Source organism: Diabrotica virgifera, chromosome 1, assembly GCF_917563875.1.
Source record: "Diabrotica virgifera virgifera chromosome 1, PGI_DIABVI_V3a".
In the NCBI taxonomy this organism is placed as follows: domain Eukaryota; kingdom Metazoa; phylum Arthropoda; class Insecta; order Coleoptera; family Chrysomelidae; genus Diabrotica; species Diabrotica virgifera.
The window spans coordinates 52,491,893-52,519,613 of record NC_065443.1 but is presented as its reverse complement, the minus strand read 5'-3'; the positions used below and the strand labels follow the sequence as shown (position 1 = coordinate 52,519,613).

Below are 27,721 nucleotides of genomic sequence, written 5' to 3'. Positions count from 1 at the left end.
CACCTTAACAGTAGAAATTTGTTTAAGGCACTAAACACATACGCATGTTCCGTGCTTAGCTATTCGTTTGGCATTGTTAAGTGGACAAAAGGGATATAGAGAATCTTCAGCGAAAAGTAAGAACACACCTCACAAAGGCACAAAACACCATCCTAAAAGTGCAGTAGAAAGAACAACATTACCACCGAATCTAGGAGAAACAGGACTTATGGATATAGGTGAGCAATTAGATAAACAAATTGCTAATTTAAGAACTTATTTTCAGATGCAAGCTGAGACATCTGCTCTATCTACATCGCGCTATTTGCGCAGTAAATGACACAACACCGATCAAACTGAGGGAACCATAAATGCGCATAAACCACGTCACTAAAGACGAAAAATGCGCACCTGGATGGGTAAACCTCTGCACGGGCGACATCCCAATGAGGTGAGCCAAGACTATGTCGACAATACAGCGTCGAACTATTGGTTGACATTAGGAAAGATGTTCCCTGAAACGGAGGGTTCATTACTGGCCATTCAGGATCAGGTTATATCAACCAAAAATTACCTGAAATATATCGTCAAAGAACCTTAGGTCCAAAACGACAAATGCCGATATGGATTTCAAACCCAAGAAACCATCCAACATCTTATAGAGGGCTGCCAGGCATTTGCTGCATCTGAATACAAGGAACGGCATGACGCAGTAGGAAAAAATCTTCATCAAGAGATAGCTATCAAGCTAGGACTTCTCCAAAGGGACCATCTTCCATAGTATCAATACGTTCCTGAGAGTATGCTTGAGGATGGCAACTACAAGCTGTACTGGGACCGCACTGTGCTTACAGACCAAACAGTGGCACAAAATAGACTTTTGTACTGGTTAATAAATTAACAAGACAAACAACACTAATTGATGTGGCGATACCTAACAACAATAATCTACGTAGTAAATTTACTGAAAAGGTCGCCAAGTACAGAGATCTGGAAATTCAAATACGAAGGCAATGGAGAATGCAAAGTACCCAGACGATACCGATTATTATGTCTACTACTGGAGTCAGTCCGAAGGCCCTCCTCGAAAGCATAAAAAAGCTGGGTCTAAATGAACACCTTTATAAGACCATGCAGAAAGCTGTACTACTCGCGACGGCCAGATGCGTACGAAAATTTCTGGGAGAAACTCCAGCATACTAACTCACCTAGGGCTCGATAAGACGGAAAAAGTCCCACCAGAGCTCAATCCTTTTGATACCATAGGTATCTGGGATGAGTCAATTTTCCCCTTAGAGGGAGTGTGAGCCGTATGGCTAAATCTGGATAATTCCTATCACAACAGATATCAAAAACCTGTCACAACAGATAAACCAAAAAGTTGGTTTGTCTTCTGGCTTATCAAAAATTAACATATATGTATTGTTTTTTTTACTTTAAACAAAAGAGTACCTATATTAAAAAAATATTTTATATTATTACAAAAGCCGACCCCGCATAGGGATAAGGCAAAGAGAATGATGATGATATTATTACAAATTTATTTTATTTTAGGCTAGATGCTCATTTTAAAAATCTATCAATTTGGATTGGCCATTCCCACAATGCTGTATTTGAAATTCCACAAATTCTAAACGTGACGTTCCCAAATATCACGGTCATAGGAGAATATAATATGTCGGGTAATATTGGAGAGCTGTTTGATATATTTGGAGACGGAGATTTCGCGTAAGAATTGATCATATTTTAATCCTAGAATTTAACAATTAAGGGGGGTTGGGAGGTACCTAAAGTTGTAGATATTGTTAAAAATATAGGGACTAACCTTAGATTCATACAAATATAGCTAATAATTTTTAGGTTGCGTTGTAAAGGATACCCCACGTTAAGAGGCAAAATGCCCTCACTCTCAGAATTGAAGGGTGAGTGAGGGCATGAAGGGTGAAAGAGAGAGTGAGGGGAGAAATGTGTATTATTTTTTTCAGGGGAGACGCAATCAATTTAAAAATTTCAAAAAATTATCACGCATAGTTGAGGCTTTTACAAAATCTGTCTATTTTTTATAGACACGTAGGTTGAATGCAGGTACATAACATCAAAAAAAAGAATGTGTGTGTACGTTGTACGCACGTAAGAAGTTATACTTCTATTATAATATAATCTAACTTCATATTATGATTTCAACGAAATCAATATACCTATCTACTTTAAACAGTTTTTTTGTATTGTATTTAAATATTAAAATAATTTTAGAAAGAACAAAAAAAATACCAAAAATTAAAAAAAAAATAAAAAAAAGATTTGACTTTGTCCGGATTGAAATCACGTCAGAAGAACTGAAACAAATAAACAGAGATACGAAAAAACACATATTGGTGACAACAAGAGCACAGGCTAAAAGGCTGGATGAAGTACAGAATTCGGAGGACGTAAGGACTGATCTACGAGCAATTGGAAACAATAATGAAAACAACAAAAAATCGTGAAGTTCTGATACTAATGGGTGACTTCAATGCCAAAGTGGGCAGAGGAAGTGTGGAGTGTTGTGTTGGAATGTATGGATTGGGAGTGCGAAATGAGCGTGGTGAAAGACTAATTCAGATGTGCCAAACAGAAGAACTGGTAGTTATGAATACAATTTTAAATTACCAAATCGCCGGCTCTACATGTGGAAAGCTCCTAGAGGCAACAAAGATAGAATTATAAGAAATCAGATAGATTACATCTTGATAAGGAACAGGTACAAGAACTTTATTACAGTAGTGAAGACTTACCCTGGAGCAGATGTAAACTCGGACTACAACCCAGTAGTAGCAAATATGAGTGTAAGATTGAGAAAATCATTAATGAAAAGATCTAGACCACAAATATACATTGATAAACTAAGAGAACCAAATACATACCAAGAAACTCGAAATAAAATAAATCAGAGTATCCAAGAAATAAAACAACAAAATAAGAACACTACAGATATTGAAACAAAATGGAAGAATATAAAGAACACAATAGAGACTGTGGGACGGAAAACATTAACATTTACAAAAGCTGCCAAACAAAAATGGATGACACAAGAAATTCTCGAAAAGATGGACGAAAGAAGAATACATAAAAACAAAAATAAAATTAAATATCAAAAAATTAATAATAAACAAGAACGAATAAAACAGAAAATAAAACAAGCTAAGGAAACATGGATGTCCATTAAATGTCAAGAAATTGAGGAATGTGAGGCAAGGTATGACACTTTCAACACCCATAAGAAGGTTAAAGAAATGATTTCAGGAAATCGTAACAAACCAATCGGGATATTAACAAATGCAGATGGTACCACTATAACTGAAATGCAAGACAAATTACGTAGATGGAAAGAATACATTGAACATCTATTTTATGACCAAAGAGTAGAACAATTAGAAGTTGACGGGGAAACCACGGGACCAGAAATAATGAAAGAGGAAGTTATTTATGCCATAAAACACACAAAAGGTAGAAAAGCTAAAGGACTCGATGAAATACCAATTGGACTATTGAAAATAATTGATAAAGATAATATTGATGTCTTGGTAGACCTTTTTAACTCCATATACAAGACGGGACACATACCCAAAGAATGGCTTCTCTCAACTTTTGTAACGATTCCAAAAATCACAAATGCTAAAGATTGCAATGACTATCGGACAATTGCATTAATGAGCCACACATTGAAAACCTTCCTTAAAATCATACATAACAGAATTCACGTGAAATTAGAACAAGAAATAAGTGATTCACAGATGGGTTTTAGAAAGGGTCTAGGAACTAGAGAAGCATTATTCGGAGTCAATGTTCTGACACAACGATGTCTGGATATAAATCAGGACATATATGCTTGCTTCATAGATTTTAAAAAAGCTTTTGACAGAGTTCAACATGAAAAGCTTTTAAGTATTCTTAAGACCAAAAACATAGATAGTAGAGATCTACAAATTATATCGAATCTGTATCAAAATCAGAAAGCAAGAGTAAGAGTCGAAGGAGAACTGACAGAGGAAGTAAGTATACCTAGAGGAGTTCGACAAGAGTGCATATTTCACCACTCTTATTCAACGTCTACAGTGAAGTGATATTTCAAGAAGCTTTATTGGATATTGTGGAAGGTATTTGGGTCAACGGAAATAGTATTAATAATATTAGATATGCGAACGATACGGTCATATTTGCAAGTGACGTGGAAGATTTACAGTACATAGTACAACATGTATACAATGCATGTGAAAGGTACGGACTGCAAATGAATCTTGAGAAAACGAAATCAATGATATTCTCAAAAAAACCACAAAATGTAGATAACCTGATCATCAATAATACAACGATCGAAAGAGTAACAATATATAAATATTTAGGAACGTGGCTAACCGAAGATGGAGATCAAACAAAAGAAATCAGATCTAGAATAGAAATGGCAAGAAACACGTTCATAAAATTGAAGAACTTACTTTGCAACCGTAACCTTAATCTAGAGATCCGCACAAGAATGCTACGTTGTTACGTTTTTTCTACTTTACTATACGGCATGAAAGCGTGGACAATAAAACAGTCTGAAATCAAAAAATTAAACTTCTTTGAGATGTGGTGCTACAGAAGAATCCACAGAATATCGTGGACTGAAAAAGTAACTAATATAGGGGTGTTACAAAGAATGAAGAAAGAATGTGAAGTCATAAAAACTGTTAAAATTAGAAAATATCTGGGTCATAAAATGAAGGGCGAGAACTACGTATTACTTAGGTTAATTACGCAAGGGAAGATACAAGGGAAGAGAAACCCTGCAACGTATCATGGCAATCTACCAACTTAACATAGTATCTTCCCGTAGCTAAAATACGTCCGAATTCTTGTTAAAATTAAATGGGATTTGTATGCATTCTGTGATGAAATTATTCAATTAATAACATAACTTAAACTTCACTGTATTCGAAAAAAAAATTAGTGTCGAGATTCCTGTCAAAATAACTGACATAAATAAAATATAAAATACACTTAGCTTACAACCGCGAACAATTCAAACTAATCGGACATTACGAATGATTACGAACCATTACGAACTTGCGGGTCTCCACTTACGTCACGACTTCCGGATGTGCAATATATTATCTTGTTATTTATAGTATCATGCGACTGACGTCACGAACGTATAGATTTTACATAACTCTCAGTTGTAAAAATAAGAATAATGGACTTATTAATGCAATTATTATAATAATTATTATAATTATAAAAATAATTAAAAAATTATTAATAAATATTTTTCTCCATCTTTTCTATAAACATCAACTAAAGCGAGGTTAAACCAGAGTAAACGCAAAATAAACAACAACAAAACACTGTTCATCTGTTCACCCCTTCCACATTAAAATGAAAATAAAACCTGAAAATGGCGGAGCCAATCAGCTTTTAACGTAGACCTTGTCAACACTCTCTCTAGATGCACACACGCACACTGAATTGGCTAAACGATTTTAGAACGAACAAACCTACGACTTAAATATTTTGTGTTGGTATCGTGTGACGTCACTTGCTATGACGCGGATGACGTGCAGCGGTATTTATATTGTACGAACCAAACATGATTAACGTTCATCATTTTTTATTTTTTAGATTAAGCTTGCTGAATTTCTCAGTTGCATTTAGCATTATCGAGGTTGACGTAAATACAACTTCATTCTGTACGAGGGTGTCACTAGACGTGGATGTCCAATCCGTTCCGGTAATATTCTAATTGTTAAAATACACTCACCGCCCTCACCGGCACTAAAAACGGGCGCCCTTATAATTTTTGACTAAGTTGCTTATATCTTTTGATTTTTTCTTTGGTTATTTTTACAAATTTTATAAACAATCAACACAGGTTAGAAGAAATCCCTCAAGATAGTTTTTAACGGGAAATGGCTTTGAATTTGAAAATTTCCATTTGAAAGCTTCCAAATCGTTAGAATATCTCAACGATATTAAAGTTATCATCTCACCATTGCTAAAGAGAGCCTATTAATAGTGTAGTCGCAACATAAGGGGTCCCGTGGGAAATTCTAGCTCGCCGTGATTTGATGGTGGTATTATAGGTTTTTTGGGTCGTTGAAATCAATGGAAGTGGTCTGGAAGCCCAAATATTACCCGTTTAATTGTTATTAACAAATTATGCTAAAATTAGGTATTTTTCAGGTATTATTAGAAGCCCTGTAAAGAAATTAATAGTGTTAAAACTTTAAAAGGGTAAACCCTGTAGTTGGCTGTATACCTTTGTTAAGACAACGTAGAATGAAGTAAACACTTCTGTTGTATGTAGGTATATAAATTTATTAAAAAATTCTTAAAATTTATCCACAAGGGAGTGGAAGTACAACAAAACGTTTTCGGTCAAACTGACCATCCTCAGTGTAAACGTCCAGTGTACAAGTAATTGAAACTAGCCACTTGAATAGGTGTAAAACCTCAAAATAACATTATTGCTACATTATGAGTTGTATAGTAATCGACAATAAGTCGATGTCTTAAGATTAAAAATATGTCACATGTGGATGTATGTCATCCTTGCTCGGAATTTGCACAAGGTTGTTGTGAGCAGGTGAGAGGTTAACAACCAACTCTGAAGAAGTATAATGCGCTATCAACAGCAAGTTTGTAGTCTGTTTCATAGTATTTTTATACGCTAATTCGATTTCCACTGAATATGAATGAAAATAGTTTCTGTCCTTGTGGGATCGGTACTAACCGGAGGGACCGCAGACGTTCGGATACAATTAGCGTCTGTTTGCAAAGACAATGACGTCGACTTTGCAGAGTAACAAGACACTTACTCAACACACACACTACACATTACTCTTCTGAGTTAGTGATAAGTTATAGTCTAAAAAATCATTATGAAATTGACTGGCCAGTTGGTTGTGAAAACCAGTGGCAATAAAACACAAAACACACACACTCACGGTTTTTGCTCTAAGTTTTAGAAAAAACCACTTGAATTGACATTAAATTTGGCATACACGTAGCTAACATGTCAAACAAAAAAAGTGATATTGTGCCGATATGTGATTTTACCCTGGGGGTGAGTTTCACCTCTTTTCGGGGGTGAAAAATGATGCCTTTAAAATAAGTCCGGCAGTAGATAAACTGATTAATTCTAAGCAACTTTTGTTCTACAGCAGTGTTTCCCAACGTGGGGCCCACGCTCCACAGGGGGGCAATTCGCAATATGGACTCGACATGAGTTTAACCCTTTCGCTCCGGACCATTTAAATGCAATGCTAGATTTCGGTGAAAAACATTACAGTACTGCTCATACTTCAACTACTGATCGTATTATTCAGGCTAGTTATCAAATTTATTTATTCATCACTAAAACTGAACATACTATAGGAGAAAATTTAATAAAACCGTCAATATCAGCATTTCTTAAAACGGTTCTGGACAAAGATGAGAAAAATGTAAAAGCTATGCCACTCAGTAACAATAATGTTAGTAGAAGAATAGACGAGATTGGTGAAAATATTGAACAACAACTTGTTGAAACGCGAAAACAAGAAATTTCTCAGTACAAATTGATGAATCAATTGTGACAGACCGCGAGGCAGAATTGATAACTCACGTAAGATATATTGAGACAGAGGGCATTTTGTTGAAAATATGTTGCTCTGTTAGAGATTAGAACGCACAACAATGAAAAATATAACATATAGTGCGGTTTATGGTGTTCCTAATAATATGACGGACAAGAAAAATGTCTGCTTAAAATTGATGAAAGATGCGAATCCAGAAATGATTCTTGTGCACTGTGTTATCTATAGGGAAAACTTGATACCCAAGCTAAAAACTCATAATAACTACAATATCTCGTCTGTTCTAATAGACCAGGGCGCATCTGTAAAAATATTAGTACATTTGGACGTTGAGAGGTGACTCAAATTTTTTTGCAGAAATTGCTGGAAAATAACTCAAATAATAATATTTGAGTTATCCTCCCTCTCAAAAAGGTCCGGAACATTGTTTAAATAATCAAAATGTCAAAAAATGAAGAAAAATTTCGATTTTTTTCTTCGTTTTTTTATTATAACTTTAAAATTATTCATTTCCGAGAAAACTTGTACTGACATAAAAGTTGCGTAATTAAATTTCCAACAATATCGAATTGTTTAAAAATTTAAAAAATAGTCACCCTTGTTGCAAAATAGCAATTATTTCGAAAAAACCATACAAAAACAAGTATTCGCATTTTACGTTTTTCAACCATTTATACTACACTTAGGACCTTAATATTTCATTCACAGAAACTTTATAATACAGTAAAACAATACTGTAAATTTAATTAATATTGGTTAAATAGATTTTGCAAAATAGATTTTGCAATCCAGCTTTCGCAAAAAAAATTCATTTTTTCAAAATGTTACAGGACTGAAAATAAAGCAGATAGCAAGTTGAAATTTTTTTTGCTTATAGAAGTGTACTGTACCTTTCATTTGCAATTTGCAAAACTAAAATCGATTAACTACCACGGCGTCAGGAATTTTTTTAAATAAACATTAATTATTAGTGCTACGCGCAGGAGAGCGGATAGTTTGCTCTGATTGGGCATTCCAATGACCTTTGATAATGATTGATACATTTTAATTTTTATTCTATTTCGATATAAATAAATAAATTTGTTTATTGCAAAATAAAAACACATACTCTATCCTTTGAAATAACACTTTTTTTAGCAAAAACTTTCTTTGTTGATATATTTTAACTTAGAGAATAAAAGTTTATTATTTGTAAACATATGCAATTGTTTAAACAATATTTCACAAACAATAATAAAATTAGTTTGATTTTTGTGGAATTAAAATATTAAAATACAACAAGATATAGAGTAAGAAAATAATATATTAGATAAAGATTGGAAGAAATTTTTGGTGGAAATCAACTTGTGTGAATTCTACCCCGCTGTCCTGCGCGTAGCACCAAAAATTAATGTTTATTTAAAAAATTTCCTGACGCCGTGGTAATTAATCGATTTTAATTTTGCAAATTGCAAAGGAAAGGTACAGTACACTTCTATAAGCAAAAAAAAATCAACTTGCTATCTGCTTTATTTTCAGTCCTGCAACATTTTAAAAAAATGAATTTTTTTTGCGAAAGCTGGATTGCCAAATTTATTTTGCAAAATCTATTAAACCGATCTTAATGAAATTTACAGTACTGCTTTACTATATTATATAGTTTTTCTGGGTAAAATATGAAGGTCCTAAGTGTAGCATAAATGGTTGAAAAACGTAAAATGCGAATACTTGTTTTTGTATGTTTTTTTTTTCGCAATTATTGCTATTTTGCAACAAGGGTGACTATTTTTTTAAATTTTTAACCAATTCTATATTATTGGAAATTTAATTACGCAACTTTTATGTCAGTACAACTTTTCTCAGAAATGAAAAGTTTTAAAGTTATAATTAAAAACCCATAAAAAAATCGAATTTTTCCTTTCATATTTTGACATTTTGATTATTTAAACATAGACCAGGGCGCATCTGTAAAAATATTAGTACATTTGGACGTTGAGAGGTAACTCAAATTTTTTTGCAGAAATTGCTTGAAAATAAATCAAATAATAATATTTGAGTTATCCTCCCTCTCAAAAAGGTCCGGAACATTGTTTAAATAATCAAAATGTCAAAACATGAAGGAAAAATTCGATTTTTTCTTTGTTTTTTGATTATAACTTTAAAAGTATTCATTTCCGAGAAAAGTTGTACTAACATAAAAGTTGCGTAATTAAACTTCCTACAATATAGAGTTGGTTAAAAATTTAAAAAAATAGTCACCCTTGTTGCAAAATAGCAGTAATTGCGAAAAAACCATACAAAAACAAGTATTCGCATTTTACGTTTTTCAACCATTTATGCTACACTTAGGACCTTCATATTTCACCCAGAAAAACTTTATGATACAGTAAAACAATATTGTAAATTTCGTTAAGGTCGATTTCATAAATTTTGCAAAATAAATTTTACAATCCAGCTTTCGCAAAAAAAATTCATTTTTTCAAAATGTTACAGGACTGAAAATAAAGCAGATAGCCAATTTAATTTTTTTTCTGCTTATAGAAGTGTACTGTACCTTTCATCTGCAATTTTGCAAAATTTAAATCGAATAAGACCACGGTGTCAGGAATTTTTTTAAATAAACATTAAATATTGGTACTACGCGCAGGACAGCGGATAGTTTGCTCTGATTGGACATTCCAATGACCTTTGATAATGATTGATACATTTTAATTTTTATTACATTTCGATATAAATAAATAAATTTGTTTATTGCAAAATAAAAACACATACTCCATCCTTTGAAATAACACTTTAATTAGCAAAAACTTTCTTTGTTCATATATTTTAACTAAGAGAATAAAAGTTTATTATTTTTAAACATAATATGCAATTGTTTCAACAATATTTCACAAACAATAATAAAATTAGTTTGATTTTTGTGGAATTAAAATATTAAAATACAACAAAATATAGAGTAAGAAAATAATATATTAGAAAAAGATTGGAAGAAATTTTGGTGGAAATCAATTTGTGTGAATCGAACACAGCTGTCCTGCGCGTAGCACCAAAAACTACTGTTTATTTAAAAAATTTCCTGACGCCGTGGTAATTAATCGGTTTTAATTTTGTAAATTGAAAATGAAAGGTACAGTACACTTCTATAAGCAAAAAAAATTTCAACTTGCTATCTGCTTTATTTTCAGTCCTGTAACATTTTGAAAAAATGAATTTTTTTTGCTAAAGCTGGATTGCAAAATTTATTTTGCAAAATTTATTGAACCGATCTTAATGAAATTTATAGTATTGTTTACCTGTATCATAAAGTTTTTCTGAGTGAAATGTGAAGGTCCTAAGTGTAGCACAAATGGTTGAAAAAAGTAAAATGTGAATACTTGTTTTTGTATGTTTTTTTCGCAATTATTGCTATTTTGCAACTAGGGTGACTATTTTTTAAATTTTTAAATAATTCTATATTGTAGGAAATTTAATTACGCAACTTTTATGTTAGTACAACTTTTCTCGAAAATGAATACTTTTAAAGTTATAATCAAAAAACCAAGACAAAAATCGAATTTTTCCTTAATTTTTTGACATTTTGATTATTTAAACAATGTTCCGGACCTTTTTGAGAGGGAGGATAACTCAAATATTATTATCTGATTTATTTTCAAGCAATTTCTGCAAAAAAATTTGAGTCACCTCTCAACGTCCGTCTCAAAACAGATGCGCCCTGGACTAACAATGTTCCGGACCATTTTGAGTGGGAAGATAACTTAAATATTATTATTTGAGCTATTTTCAAGCAATTTCTGCAAAAAAATTTGAGTCACTTCTCAACGTCCATTTCAAAACAGATCCGCCCTGGACTACAAACGAAGTACTACATTCCGTAAGAAAGTGTGTTAGTGATACAGTACGACCAAATGCTTTTTGTATTTGAGATATGAATGCGCACTGTTGTTGACGTTCGGTTTTTCCACATTTTCTGATTTTTATTTTGGTACCGTGCAGGTATTTTATTTGGCGAGACGTTACCAAAATATAAAGTGAAACACATCTGTGAGACAAATCTCAAATATAAAGTGAATTTGATCGCGCTGTAATGCTACTAAATCTGATGCCAAATGTGAGCGTCTCTTCAAGCTATTTTGTGAAAAACAAAATGAAGACAACGTGAGACTTTACTTCATACTGAAATAAGATGCATATCTAATGGGATCTGCTTGAAAATATTTATGGAACTGTTTGATACTGTTAGTGATTTTTTAAGCGATACACCTGAAATGAAATATCTGTCAACAATCGGTAGTAAAGTATTTGTGAGTAAACAAAAAAAAACAAATAACAGTCTTGCAAAAAGTCTGACGATGCAAAAGCGAAGATATTTGTTTTCATTTCCCATATTGAGCTATATCAAAAACATATTAACAAAAACTTTGAACCGTTTCATTGCCTCCAATAATGTGATGTAACTGAGACCGCTTTACTTCTTATTCTCAATCATCTGAATATTACAAGTGCTCATAAAAGAAAAATTTTCTGATTGAAAATAATTTGATTTTCCAACATAGATGATACAGCCAATGTTAGTGGATTTATTTGATATATCAAATATGCAGTATCAAGAAAAACTCATAGAATTTCAAAATGATGAATCGGTTAAAACTTTTTCTAATATAAAAGGGATGACGGCATGGCTTTGTGAGGAAACAGAAATCAAATGCCCAAATTTAACCAAATGTACAAGAAAACTATTGCTACCGTTTTCTTCTTCATACTTACCTGAATGTGGATTTAGTGTTGTAAATAATTTACTGGTAAAAAAAAGAAATACATAACTGGAAATAACTGCTGGATATATCACAACTTGGAGACTTGAGTCTGAAGCTAACCAAATTGGAACCTAATATAAAATCTCTGTGCAGCTGGAATCAAGCGCAAGGATTTCTCTAAATTAATATAATACATTAATATAGAAAAATCCATATTAAAATTATTTAGAATTTGTTTTTTCACTAAGTCAATACTTTTTGAGTTATTTACGAGTGAATATGTTCATTTTTAAACAAAAAAATCACGTTTTTAGACGGTTTTTACGGTTTTTACAAAAAGTATTTCAAAAAAAAAATTTCTCAGCAAAAATATAGACTATAAAAAAGTGAAAAAAATGGTGTATGTGTGAGGTCAGTAGCCCCAGTAGAAGCTGAGTTGTAGCTAATGAACAACATGTTCATATTCGTAAAATTCCAAATCGAATAGTTCAACATAAAATAACCAAAAAATTAATCACTTTTTGAGAAAAACTCATTACAACTTTTTTAAAGTTTAAAAAAAACTTTATTTTTGTGTTTTAAAAAATATCTAGTATCAAAAATAAGAAAATTACGCTCAAAATAAAGTTGGTTCCTTTTTTTGGTAAAAAAATTGGGAAAATCACCCTCTAATTAGCATCTCAAATGAAATTAATCGTCAGAAATAAGCACTTTTGAACCGATGGAACTTACAGATCATATAAATACAACATAAGTAACGCAACTTGTGAAGCGGTAACGATTAAGTTCATTTGAGATGCTAATTAACGGGTGATTTTCCCGATTTTCTTTTACCAAAAAAAAAAAGGGACCAACTTTATTTTGAGCGTAACTCGCTTATTTTTGATACTAGATACTTTTTTAAAAAACAAGAATAAAGTTTTTTTTAAGTTTAAAAAAGTTGTAATGCGTTTTCCTCAAAAAGTGCTTCATTTTGGTTATTTTATGTTGAAATATTAGATTTGGAATTTGACGAGTATAAACCTGTTGTTCATTAGCTACAACTCTGCTTCTACTGGGTCTAGAGACCTTCTACATACACCATTTTTTTCACTTTTTATGGTCTATATTTTGCTAAGATTTTTTCTTTGAAAAAATACTTACTTTTTGACTTATTTGCGAAAAACCGTCTGAAAACGTTCTTTAAAAAATGAACATATTCACTCGCAAATAACTCAAAAAGTATTGACAGTGAAAAAACTCTATAGAACAAAAGTTGCTTAGAATTAATCAATTTATCCACTTCCTGAGTTATTTTAAAGGTATCTTTTTTCACCCCCGAAAAGGGGTGAAACTCACCCCCAGGGAAAAAGTACACATCAGCACAATATCACTTTTTTTGACATGTTAGCTACGTGTATGCCACATTTCATGTCAATCCAAGTGGTTTTTTAAATGCCAGAGTAAAAACCGTGAGTAAACTTACTACACACAGTTATTTTTGCAATAATTTATTAATAACAAAGTTGGAACGTAGTTTAAGCTATCACGACTAGTGGCAATCGATTTAGTGTATAAAAATACGATGAAAAAGACTACAAACTTGCTGTAGCTCTTACTTTAGAGCAAATCAAAGCGGCTCTTTTACAGGAATGGGAAGCAATTCTACAGAGTAAAAATTTTAAACTTAATTAATAGGATGCCCAAAAGAAGTAATGCAATTGTACAGGCTCATGGAGGTAATACGAGGTATTCTTTAAATCAAGAAGTAATTTGTAGAGGTTTCCTTGTTATTTTTATTTTTTTTTTCTGATGATAATTGAATAGGTACCAATTTGTTTTATTTTATTCATTTCTGCATAATTTGTAAGTTAGTATATAGCTATTTGTTTAACAAGGGAGGAAAGTGCTACTTTTCCTCCCGAGAATGAAGTTTACTGCCCGACGCGTAGCGGAGGGCAGTAATCATTCAAGGGAGGAAAAGGCACTTTACTCCCATGTTATACATATGGTTTTTCCACCTTCCTCAAATTAATAACAAGTCATTTTTCATTTTTACTTAATTTATTTATGTAACTAACCAACAAAATTTATTAAAACTAAAACTAACAAGTAGGTACAATATAACTGTCAACTGCCAAATATAAGTCAAATTATTAATGTAAACATTGTTAAATCAAAATAACAATTTATAGTCCAGAAAGCCACTGTGCATCCGCTAGGAAAAATATTCTAATTTCAAAAAGGACTTCTTTTAACAAATTTGCATGTTGCCAGGACCAAAAGGTGGTCAAAAATTTTTTAAACGTTTTTTTTTGTTTTTTCCTTAAAATATTTTTTTTGCATGGAAAAAAGTTTTTTTAGGTTTTTCGGATCATTCTAAACAGAAAAGGTCTTTAGTGAATTTTCTCTCAAAATGATAGTTTTTGACATATAAGCGATTAAAAACTAAAAAATTGCGAAATCGGCCATTTTTAACCCTCAAAAACTATGTGAAAAACTGAAAATTTTAATGTTGCCAATGTAGGTGGATATTCTTTAAACATCGATTGATGAAATCCCGAAAAGTTTTTTGCAATACAATATTCAAAACTCCTTTGTTTTTTAATTGCTAATCAAGCGTGCGCGACACTATTTTCCACCGACAGTATGGTGCAAATGAAAGGAATAAATTCGTTATTTCGTAAACCGGCGACTATAAAGAAAAATCCCGAAACAGGTCGATTTTTATTTTTAAGTTATGATATTGTGGCATATATGGTATACTAGTGACGTCATCCGTCTGGGCGTGATGACGTAATCGATGATTTTTTTAAATGAGAATAGGGCTCGTGTGCTAGCTCATTTGAAAGGTTCTTCAATTCTCTATTCAGTAATATAAACGTTTACATAATTATTTATACAGGGTGTCCAAAATGTTTTTATTAAATTAAATTATTTGACAAAAAAAGAAGTAGAAGGACACCCTGTATAAATAATTATGTAAACGTTTATATTACTGAATAGAGAATTGAAGAACCTTTCAAATGAGCTAGCACACGAGCCCTATTCTCATTTAAAAAAATCATCGATTACGTCATCACGCCCAGACGGATGACGTCACTAGTATACCATATATGCCACAATATCATAACTTAAAAATAAAAATCGACCTGTTTCGGGATTTTTCTTTATAGTCGCCGGTTTACGAAATAACGAATTTATTCCTTTCATTTGCACCATACTGTCGGTGGAAAATAGTGTCGCGCACGCTTGATTAGCAATTAAAAAACAAAGGAGTTTTGAATATTGTATTGCAAAAAAATCTTCGGAATTTCATCAATTGATCTTTAAAGAATATCTACCTACCTTGGCAACATTAAAATTTTCAGTTTTTCACATAGTTTTTGAGGGTTAAAAATGGCCAATTGCGCAATTTTTTAATTTTTAATCGCTTATATGTCAAAAACTATCATTTTTAGAGAAAAGTCACCAAAGACCTTTTCTGTTTGGAATGATCCAAAAAACCTAAAAAAACTTTTTTCCATGTAAAAAAAAATAATTTTAGGAAAAAAACAAAAAAAAAACGTTTAAAAAATTTTTGACCCACTTTTGGTCCTGGCAACATGCAAATTTGTTAAAAGGAGTCCTTTTTGAGTAAGATTGTGCAAAAAATCCGAATTAGAATATTTTTCCTAGCGGATGCGCAGTGGCTTTCTAGACTATTACTGTTTTTTACCATTCTGCAAAATACTGGGTGTTTTATAAATAAACGTTAAAATGTATAGATACTTACGTAATAGAAAATAGATATTGTACAGGGCGTCAATAAGTTATATTTCATGAATGACGTCACTTTTACTTTTCCTCCCTAGAGAGGAAAAATATTTTCCTCCCTAGGGAGGAAAAGTACAACTTTGCTCCCTACAATCAGGTCCGGAAAAGTATACTTTCGGTAGAGGTAGGTGGAAAAAAATTTTTCGTACGCATTTCCTACCTAAAACATACCTTAAAACCCTATATCAGGGCATGCCAATCGTCGATAAGAGTTACAATGAAAAATGCTTCTCCAATTTTATCAAAAATTTAAGAAGTGGCCGTTTTTTGTGCCGGTGAGTGTATATTAGGGTGGGCCGAAAAAATTATTTGTTTAGTTTTAATACACAATACCCCCAAAAAGATGCCTTTTGGTAAGTATAATCGCTGTATTTTTTTTAGGATTTTTAAAAAAACATCTTCAGCCCTCTACCACCCCTAAAGTGAACCCTAAATCAAAATTATTTAATTTAATTAGCAATACCTGTAAAAAGTTTCAATTATATGCAAAGAGTTCATGTTATTTTTTTTATACATTTAGAATAAGATATTCTACCCTCTACCAACAGATAATGATCTTGAATCAAAAATAAAAATAATAAATTCACAATTATTTCTGAAAAATTGTGTGTAAATATGGGAAACTACTGCACATTTTATAGGGTGTTGGGAAATAAAACAAAATTTGAACTGAACTAAAAGTTTATTGGAAACCGAAAACAAACAAAAATATAAATATCCTATTTTTAAACACACTAAAATGCGAAATAAAAATCAATAGAAAAATGCGTTCATTCAATTTTAAATTGTGCTTTGTTATCGTAGGTTACAAGAAAGTCTTTTGATTTTATTTTAGATCGAATAAATCCGTCTCTGCGTTCTGGCCCTGTAACTAGCAAAGATGATTCCGAAACCAATTTCACACATCTCTCCACAGCTTGCGTGTGGCATGGATATTTTGGAAAGTCAAAGTCTGCAATTATAGAGCTATCAATTAACTGTTTCAGCTCATCATCTGGTATGTCAGCTAACATTGGTGGGGCCGTTACTTCACATTCACTCCAGTTTATTAACTCAAAATACTCCGCAGCATTAAAGTTTATTTCTGGTATTTTAAACTGCCTTATTCCGACTTTTTTCTCTTTTCTGGCTTTAATAATTCTCCGTAAAGCTAATTCTCGTACCCATTGACGATTATCTGTTAACATACATAAGAGAAGATTCTCCGGATGAATATAATAGGAGTTTCGTTGGATAACTGCATCTATAATATTTTTAAGATCATCTCTTAAATATCTTGATAGTGTAATGGATTTGAAAACATGCAAACTGGCTTGTGTGCAACTTGGATTAAGCTTTATAAAAAACCACATTGGTGCATAGACTTTAATTATAAATTGAACAAGATCTTTCAATCTTGATGTAGGATGTTCGGTTCCAACGTAGAGGCGGAGAACTCTATTTGCCATTGTCAGCCATCTGGAATGAGCTAACTTTCCAGGGCTACGATTTGCTAAATTTTCATAGACGTTGCCATTTGATATTGCTTGGCATATGTCGTACAGATATGACTGGTCTGAGCTTAATTCTTTAGATGGTATTGTTAGTTCTGGGAGATCACTTTCAATTATTTCAAAATCTACGATTGGAAGGTGTTCGCATTTTTCCAATAATTTCCCGATCACTCCAGAGAATTGACGAGGTCCAGTAGTAGCTCCATCCAAACGTTGAAATAAATGTCTCAATGGCAACTCATTAGCATGTAAGGCACACACAAACCATTGCAAAGGTCGCTTAAGTTCATTTTCGATATATGTTATAACTCCATTTTTATGTCCAGTATTCACTATGGTTCCGTCACAACCAATCGCCACTAAATTATCCAAACAGAAGTTATTTGAAATGAGAAAGTCTATTATTGCCTTTCCAATTGACTTGGCTGAGCCTGCAGATGGGGTAACGTGCCCCAAATAAACAGAATTCGGTTCTTCTATCAATGACACATGTTCTTCTGCAATAGTTCTTTTATGATATCTCTCACCTTTCTTTTCCTGCACTAAGGTTTTGTCCTTCCTGCCATCAAAATAAATACTCTTAATGGGTTTATTTGTAGACTGAAACTCATTACTAAGGATATTTCTGTTCTTTTGACGAGCTCTTCTAACTTTATTTTTATCGATTACTTTTGAGGTATCACTATCGCAAATAATTCCCACATCTTTTAATACAGCTGTGGCAACAGCAGCTGCTGACCTGTCAGAAATTCCATATTTGTCACATATGGTACCTAATGTGGGCAACTTTATCCTCATTTGACTACAGGATGGTTTCGACGGTAAATCAATATTTGCAACACTAGGTGAGGCTTCAGATGAAGAAGAATTGTCAGAGTCTGTTGATAACCTAGTGACCTCAGTAGAACAGCTGGGCATAGAAATATTGTGAAATTCAGATTTGAATTTTTGTACTCGTTCTGTTTCTTTTGTTTGTCTCTCCGTCCTTACATTCAACTTTTTAGTTGTTTCACGATCAACAGTTCCTATAGCCATATCTCTAGTGGACCGTTGATCCAAAAGAAATTCCTGTTCCTGCTTTGGTACTTTTCTTGATTTATCACACTTGCATGCAGAAAAATCACACTTACAGGCAGCAATGTCGAACAACTTATCCCTTGTTTCCTCTTTGAAGCTGGTAATCTTTAACTCATATTGAACATTTCTTTTGCTTTTTGGATATCTGATAAGGTTTAAATATTTATTATGATATTTACGTAATAATTGCATGATGCGGTCCTTTGACACGGTTGGAATTGACGCTGATTCCCATATACTTTTGATTTTTGGCACAAGCACTTCACAAACTTCATTAAAACTTGGTTCCTTTCCAAAATATTTAGTAAACTTCAGTTCATAACGAATAAACAAATAACATCGAAGCACATGTTCTATCGTTGGTAAAACATGACAGTTTAAGTCGACTGGGTTACCGAAAATTGGACATTCTACTTTACTTCTTGTAATATTTAATTTTAAAGCAGCCATATTTATGGTCGTGCTAGGTATTCACGCAAATACAACAAACACAATCTATTCGTCTTGGCTTTCAACAAATAAACAATAAACATGCGTTTCACCCGAAAGCTTATTTCGCACTAAGAAGATAAGCGACGACAAGTACCATAACTCTCGACGATCCATCTCAGCCGGGACTGTTCGATTGTATCCGAGGCTTCACGACCAAGACCATCAGTATTAAATACTTTTATATTATATTATTATACTTTTTATGCTTTAAAGTTATACGGAGTTAATTTTACATTTTGTGTTTGGAAAAAGTTGGAAAATTGAGATTTTATTTTAGTTAGAGGGTGGTAGAGGGCTGATAAAATCATTTTAAAATAATAAGAAAAAAACAAAAGATTTATACACGGTAAAAGACAAACTTTGAGCGGTATTGTGTTCCTAATTTATTTATTTATTTTTCAAGGTCACTTAAGGGCTGGTAGAGGGCTGAAGACATTTTTTCAAAATAAAACAAAAAATCACAAGTATTTTTTACACATATACGCATCTTTTTACGGGTATTGCGTTCCTGTTTGATTCGTTTTTTTTCTGAAGTCCAGTTTCGGCCCACCCTAGTGTATATTATGTTGATATAATATTATAATGATTTTTTATGTTTAGGTCGAATTTCATGGTTTAATGGGTGACCAAGAATTAGAGGACTTGTTTAATAAAGCATTTGTTGCAATGTTTCCAGAAGTTATAAAAGATATGTGGAGAAGAGCACAAAATGAAAATGAACCTGGGATTGAGAAGGTAATTTTTAATTCATTTCTCGAAAATGTTTAGAAAACAGTATACAATTTATACAGTGATGAGTGCGGTAAAAACCGGCAAAATAACGCAAAAGATGAAAAACATAATACGTTGTGAAATAAAAAGGGATGAAACTAGTATAACTATAAATTTACATTACATTACATAGTTTTCCACTTTTAGAGGACTGTGACAGGAAAATTTTATAAAATTTTAAAATTAAAGTTTTATCAAATTTTCCTGTCACAGTTTTTAGTTGTTATGCTTCTCTGATACGTGTAAAGGTGGGAAATGTAATGAAATGTAAATTTATAGGTTACTATCGATAGTTTTACACATCTACTAGTTTCATCTCTTTTTATTTCACAACGTATTCTGTTTCCCATATTTTGCGTTATTTTACCGGTTCTTGGCGCACACATCACTGTAAAGCCTTGCATGAATAGTCTGTAAATCTTATTTTTTCTACTCTCGTACGTTAATATATCTATCAATTAGTATCAGAATGGGCTTCATTATAATACAGATTTTCATTACCATACATAGACATAATTGTCGCATTCAGGAGACGAAAAAGTGACAGAGCGGTTCCGGAATTGTTGGGAATTCGTTCTCTGAATGTGGCGCTACTTGCGGAACGTGTTACGGAACGGTCGCTATGGCATTGAGCTCATTATAATTAAGCTACCTCCGTCCAACGTATGCTGCTTTTGTGAATTTGTCAATAGAGTTGTAAAAAGTGAAAATAATAAAATACTAATTCACGAAAAGGATGTCAAAAAGAGATGGAGAAAGTATTTTGGCAGTTTATTAAATGAAGAATTTGACAGACAGCCTGTGGAGTTAACGGAGACAGTAACAGCAATGGTTACCAGAACAACAAACGCGGAAGTGGCTCAAGCGCTTCAAAAAATAAAGAAAGGAAAAGCAGTCGGACCAGATAATATTCCTGGGGAAGTATGGAGAGCATTGGAAGAGACAGGAATAAGTTGGCTAGCAGGTCTATTTAATAGAATTTGGAAGTTGGACAAATGCCAGACGAATGGAGAAGCAGTATATTAGTCTCTGCCTACAAAACCAAGGAAGACATACAACAATGTACGAACTACAGGGCTGTAAAACTACTTAGCCACACAATGAAAATATGGGAGAGAGTAATTGATAGACGGATAAGTGAAGAAACCGAAATATCCGATAATAAATTTGGCTTTATGCAGGGCAGATCAACAACAGATGCAATTTTCATTATAAGGCAACTGATGGAAAAATACAGGAATAAAGAGACCAACGCTTATATGGTATTCATTGATCTTGAGAAAGCATATAATAGAGTTCCTCGAGAGATTCTGTGATGGGCACTCAATAAGAAAGGAGTACCTGGCGAATATGTAAAGATTGTGAGAGATATGTATGAGGGAGTAACGACTAGTGTTAGGACAGGTGTGGGAGAGACTGATAAATTTCAGGTGAAAGTAGGATTGCACCAAGGCTCGGTGCTTAGTCCGTGTTTATTCTCATTAGTTTTGGACCAGATAACAGCGAAACTACAGGGTAGTATTCCATGGTGCCTAATGTATGCTGATAATGTAGTGTTAATAGGAAATAGTGACAGAGACTTAACAAAAACTGGAAAAGTGGAGACAAGCTCTGGAGGAAAAAGGTTTAAAACTTAGTAGGACAAAAACAGAGTATTTGGAATGTTCATTTAAAGATGGAGTTACTACAAATAAAATGGTATCTTTGTATGGTGAAATGATTGTGAAAAGCAATAGTTTTAAGTACCTAGGATCGGTATTACAGAGTAATGGAGATGCATGCAGTAGAATTAGGGCTGGATGGATGAAGTGGGAAGAAGCGAGTGGTGTGTTGTGTGACAGAAAAATTCCAACGAAGCTGAAGGGAAAATTCTATAAAACAGCCATAAGACCGGCTGTGATGTACGGAACTGAATGTTGGGCAGTGAAAAAGAAAGAGTAACAACGAATGCATGTGGCGGAAATGAGAATGCTTAGATGGATGAGTGGAGTGACAAAGAAGGATTAAATTAGAAATGAGTATATTAGGGGAAGTCTAGGTGTGGCACCAATTGATGCCAAAATGAGAGAGCATAGGTTAAGATGGTCTGGTCATGTTCAACGTCGAGACGTTAATCACTCAATACGAAGAATAGCTGAAGTGCAGATTCCTGGAAGAAGTAGGAGAGGAAGACCAAAGAAGACCTGGGGGGAGACGATAAGGCAGGACATGTTGGTAAAGGGGATTAACATTGATATGACCCAAGATAGAATTGTGTGGAGAAATGCAATTAGGGAAGCCGACCCCGCATAGGGATAAGGCAAAGAGAATGATGATGATGATATTATGTAGTAAAAACAATTTATTGTGCAGAGGCAAACAGGCCTCTCATATAACAGAAAGTGGTAGGATAGGCTGTCAAGAATTTAGGGAGCGGAGCGTTTACAAGACGAAACACAAAACTGTTACCGCTCCATCAGGAACTGCTCCCTCACTTTTTCGTCACCTGAATGTGACCAATAAAGGGGTGGTAGACGAGGCAAGGTATGAGCCGCTCTTGCTCTGTGCATCGAGGTGTAACGCCAATATCAATGGACAATATTCACTTTGCGTGGTCTAGCCATCGTTGTCTGTCACATGCGCGGGATCGCTTTGAAAAAGAGATAGATTGACCAATGATCGACTGCCCGCGCGTTACGCTATTTTGCTCAGTATGCCTTGTCTATCCTTAATATGGATATGTTACGATACAGATTTTAAACCAATAGAATCGCGATATGACGTTCTCTCTAAGGTGGCACATGTGGAATGAGCAACGTCAAGTAAAATTGCATACGTTTTGAGATTTTACAATATACACTGAGGACGTTGGAGTTGGAATAAATTCATAATCCGAGAATGGGCTAATTTGGAGAAAAATCCTGAGACAGGTCGATTTTTATTTTTAAATTATGACTTTTTGGCATACATATCATACTAGTGACGTCATCCATCTGGGCGTAATCCCGTAATCGATGATTTTTTAAATGAGAGTAGGGGTTGTGTGATAGCTCATTTCAAAGGATATTTAATTATCTATTCTGTAATATAAACATTATAATTATTTATACAGGGTGTACAAAAAAAAATTTAATAAATTAATTTTGTACTGCTGTCAAAAAAACAGGTCATCATCATCATCATCACTGGCTCGACAACCCTTTCTGAGTCTTGGCCTGTTCCAGAATTCTTCTCCATTCTGATCTGTTTCGTGCTTTTTTTCTCCAGTTTTTTATTTTTAAGGTTATTATATAATTTTCTATTTGTTCTAAATATCTCAGCTTGGGTCTTCCTCTTGTTCTTTTTCCTACTGGCATCTGTTTGAATATTTTGTTTGGTATTTCGCCTTCTTTCATTCTTTCTACATGTCCCATCCAACTTAGCCATCCTATTTTAATGAATGTTATGATATCCGGATCCTGGTATATTTTGTATAGTTAAAACTTGTACCTTCTTCGCCAAATTCCGTTTTCTTTTGTGCCCAAATGCGCCAAATTGTGTAGAGCTGTCAAAAAAACAGGTAATAATGTTTATTTCACCAATAAACATTGATTTTCACTTAAATTCAATGTTCCAACTGCTAAGAGACAGGTGGGTGGCAGTTTTAACATTTAGTCCATGTGGTGAGACCGCTCCCGTCTGAAAAACATTTCTAATTCGGTTTCTCTGCGGATTCATATTAAAAAATGTCCCCTTTAAACAAATCTGAAGGGTCCCGGACGGAATTTTTGGGCAGAAATTGTTTAAACAATTTTTTTAAACAAATACATAATATCACCTTTTATTGCCCCAAAGAATATATTTTTAGGTTTGTTGGGTCATTCTAAACAAGAAAGGTATCTTTTGATTTTTCTCAAAAATTGACAGTTTTCGAGTTATAGGTGATTTAAAATCTAAAGAATGCGATAATACGCATTTTCGTGGCTTAGAAACTCATATTTAAATTAGTATTTTTAAGGGTGCCAATAACTTGGATTAAAGTTTAAACATTCCTTTTCAAGATTCCGAAGAGTGATCGGGTCTAACTTTAATTTAGACCGTAGTTTTTTAATTGTTAATTATGCATGTCCATCCGATTTTTTGGCCGGTGCGGCGCGCTCTATTTCAAAAATCTATAATTTTTCCCCGAAAAATATTTTTTCTAGATTCTTTGGGATATTCTAAAGAAAAATAAGTTTTCTGACATTTTTCTCAAAAGTTACTAGTTTTAAAGTTATAAGCGATTTAAAATGCGAAAATGTGTTTTTTTGTCATTTTTCGGATTTTAAATCGCTTATAACTTTAAAAATATTTACTTTTAAGAAAAATGTCAAGAAACTTATTTTATTTAAAATGTCCAAAATAATCTAGAAAAAATATTTTTTGGAGGAAAATATGAGATTTTTGAAATGAGAGCGCGCCGCACCGGCAAAAAAAAACCGGATGGACACGCATAATTACCAATTAAAAAAACTACGGTCTAAATTGAAATTAGACCCGATCACTCTTCGGAATCTTGAAAAGGAATGTTTAAACTTTAATCCAAGTTATAGGCACCCTTAAAAATACTAATTTAAATATGAGTTTTTAAGCCTCGAAAATGCGTATTTTCGCATTTTTTAGATTTTAAATCGCCTATAACTCGAAAACTATCAATTTTTGAGAAAAATCACAAGAAACCTTTCTTGTTTAGAATGCCCCAAAAAAACCTAAAAATATATTTTTTGGAGCAATAAGAGGTGATCTTATGTATTTGTTTAAAAAAATTGTTTAAACAATTTGTGCCCAAAAATTCGTCCAGCACCCTTCAGATTTGTTTAAAGGGGACATTTTTAATATGAATCCGCAGAGAAATCGAATTAGAAATGTTTTTCAGACGGGAGCGGTCTCACCATATGGACTAACTGAATTTAAGCGAAAAACAATGTGTATTTGTCAAATAAATATTTCTTTTTGTTTTCTGACAGCACTCAAATGTATTTTGAAATAAATGAATTACATACCTACATTCTTCTGATAATTTAATTAAAAAAAAAGATTTTGACATCCTTTATAAATAATTATGTTAACGTTTATATTACTGAATAGAGAATTAAATAATAACCTTTAACTAAGCTATCACACGGCCCCTACTCTCATTTAAAAAAAATCATCGATTACGTCATCACGCCCAGATGGATGACGTTACTAGTATGATATATGCCAAAAAGCCATCATTTAAAAATAAAAATCGACCTGTCTCAGGATTTCTCTCCAAATTCGCCCCTTCTTGAGATAATTAATTCCAACTCAAACGTCCTCACTGTATAAAACAAACGGACGAATTTCAAGATTAAATCTTTTTAAGAAAATGTCTGAAGACGATAGGCATATTGAAAATTTTATCGCAAAATTTATTTTATAATTGTTACATTTGATCAGTCCTCTTATACGGTCTCGAAACATGGACATTAAAAGTATCCACCATTAATCGTTTGGAGGCTTTTGAAATGTGGCTGCACAGACACACTAAAAATACCATGGACGGCTATGCTGACAAATGTAGCAGTCCTTAAGAGAGCAAATGCTACTCGCGAGCTGTTTGATAACATCAAATGTACACTCAACAGCAAAATTTACCACCTTACGTACCACCTTAAAAATGGGACATTTGTGATGCCACGAATTTCCTAAACCTGCTGTCCGATTTGAGTGATTTTTTATTCGATAAGGATAAGGATATCGATATAATAATATTGTTGCTTAACAGGTAAGTTTCGTTGTATACCGGGTGTAACAATGATAGTGTGTTTTTTCCTCAAAATTTGCAACATCCTGTGGAATATTCTAGCGTATATAAAATATTGAAATTAAAACTAAACTGTAGCCTTAGGCTTTCTAAACATTTTGTTTTTTGATTCATTTGCTTGGTAATTCTGCCTGAAAAAATAATGACCGTTTGCTTTATAAACATATCTCTACAAATGCTTCGTATCCGGGATACGGGATGTTGAATTGAATTTTTTCTTACAAACTGACGATTTATTTATTGCTCTAAAACCGATTGAGACATGCAAATGAAATTTGGTATCTAGATTTTAAGAGGTAATCATTGCGCCATTTTTGACATACAATTAAAAATTTATATTCACCATTGGCGTGCATACGGGTAATATGACCAGGTAATATGACCTGTATGCACGCCAATGGTGAATATAAAATTCCAGAAAGATGGCATATTTTGGACACGTAGTAAGGGGAGACCGATATAATATTCTTCAACTTGTTATGATGGGTAAGGTCGTAGGACGCAGAGGAATTTGTAGAAAACAGGCCTCTTGGTTGAAGAATAACAGAGAGTGGACAAGGAATAAAGAAAGCAGAGCATCTATTTAAAATAGCTCAAGACTGAGACAGTTTTGCCATGTTAATCGCCAACGTCAAGGGGACTTATGATAGGGCACGTTAAGAAGAAGAATTGTAATAAGTGTTTAAAATATAAACGTATCAACAAAATAATTAATTTAAACATCTACTTGCAAACCTCTTTCATCCATGGCTTTGTTTATTCCTGCCTGCCAACTTTTCCTCGGTCTACCTCTTCTTCTTCTACTTTGCAGTTTCCAGTTTTGTACTTGTTTTGGAATTCTGTCTTCATGCATTATTTTTACGTGACCAAACCATCGTAGGTGTATTTAGTTGTATTTCGTGACATGTTCTCTTCTTGATCTTCCTGCAGCTCTTCTCCAGAAATCCATTTCGGTGACATCTAACATTCGTTTTGATTTTTCCTTCATAGGCCATACTTCGCAGCTGTATGTTATAACGCTTTTCACTACGGCGTTATATATCTTTTTCTCTTTTCCTTCTTTAAACATTTTGTTAATTTTACAAAATAAATAAATTTGAATATTTTTTTGTTGTGAATGATTATAGAAAAAATCATGTATAGCAACTTGCATTTAATTGTAATTATGATGCTTGTATTCGATACGCAATTCGCCCCTACGCGGCTCATGTCATAAACCTCATACTCGCATCATAATGACCATCACTTAATGATCATTACATAATACACTATATTGGTTCTAACTAATAAAAATTCATATAAGCGCTTCAAAATTGTAATTTAAAAAGATGAATTTGTAAAAATTGTATATGCTTACCCAATTCAATTGACGCCCAATGTACATAATATAAACTGATTCAAAAAGGATATCATAACGAAAGTTTTTATTTATTTTTAGTTTATAAATGATATAATTAATGCTTTCGGACCATTTGTACATGGTATATTGGACGATTTACAAAAACTGGCCAAGGAAACAACTCCAAAGGTGAACCAAATTTAATAGAAGAAAAAATTATGTTTGTAAGGGGATTTGGAAATGGTTAAATGCATGTATTGTAAATGTATATTTCTTTTAAGATTAAAATTTTTACTATTTACCTCCTTTTTCATTTCTTTCCTAATTTAGAATTAAACGCTATATTTTATTCGCAAAAATAAACTTTTCATATATGTTTGGTAAATACATTTTCATATACAAGGAGTATTAACAAAATCAACCTCGAAATAGAAATAGAAGTGAATGTTGGAATCCAATATTTCGAAAATCGAGTAGTGTTTCTAAAATTAAAACTATTTTAGTTTTCTTTTCTGAAAATCCATAAAATGGATTCGTGGAAAGTCATTCACTGGAATCTGTTTAGCGCTGTTTTTAGACATGCTGCAAAAAACAACAATAAGCTGTAAAGACTAGAAAAGAATAGATATAGTCGAGGAAATGAAACGCAACTGAATGGCAAAACC

General features: G+C 32.9%; 1 protein-coding gene across 6 annotated transcripts in view; it reads left to right on the top strand.

Annotated features, from left to right (window-relative positions):
• LOC114324955 (uncharacterized) overlaps positions 1-27,357 on the top strand; it is a 60,699-nt gene extending 33,342 nt beyond the window's left edge. For all 6 annotated transcript variants that reach the window (XM_050654949.1, XM_050654889.1, XM_028272884.2 and 3 more), the window contains exons 4-7: positions 1,534-1,707; positions 5,617-5,725; positions 19,762-19,896; positions 27,156-27,357. In XM_050654949.1, coding sequence (XP_050510906.1) covers positions 1,534-1,707; positions 5,617-5,725; positions 19,762-19,896; positions 27,156-27,260 — 523 coding nt within the window. In that variant the 3' untranslated portion in view covers positions 27,261-27,357. The remainder of the gene's footprint in view (positions 1-1,533; positions 1,708-5,616; positions 5,726-19,761; positions 19,897-27,155) is intronic.
• Positions 27,358-27,721: the final 364 nt, after the last annotated feature.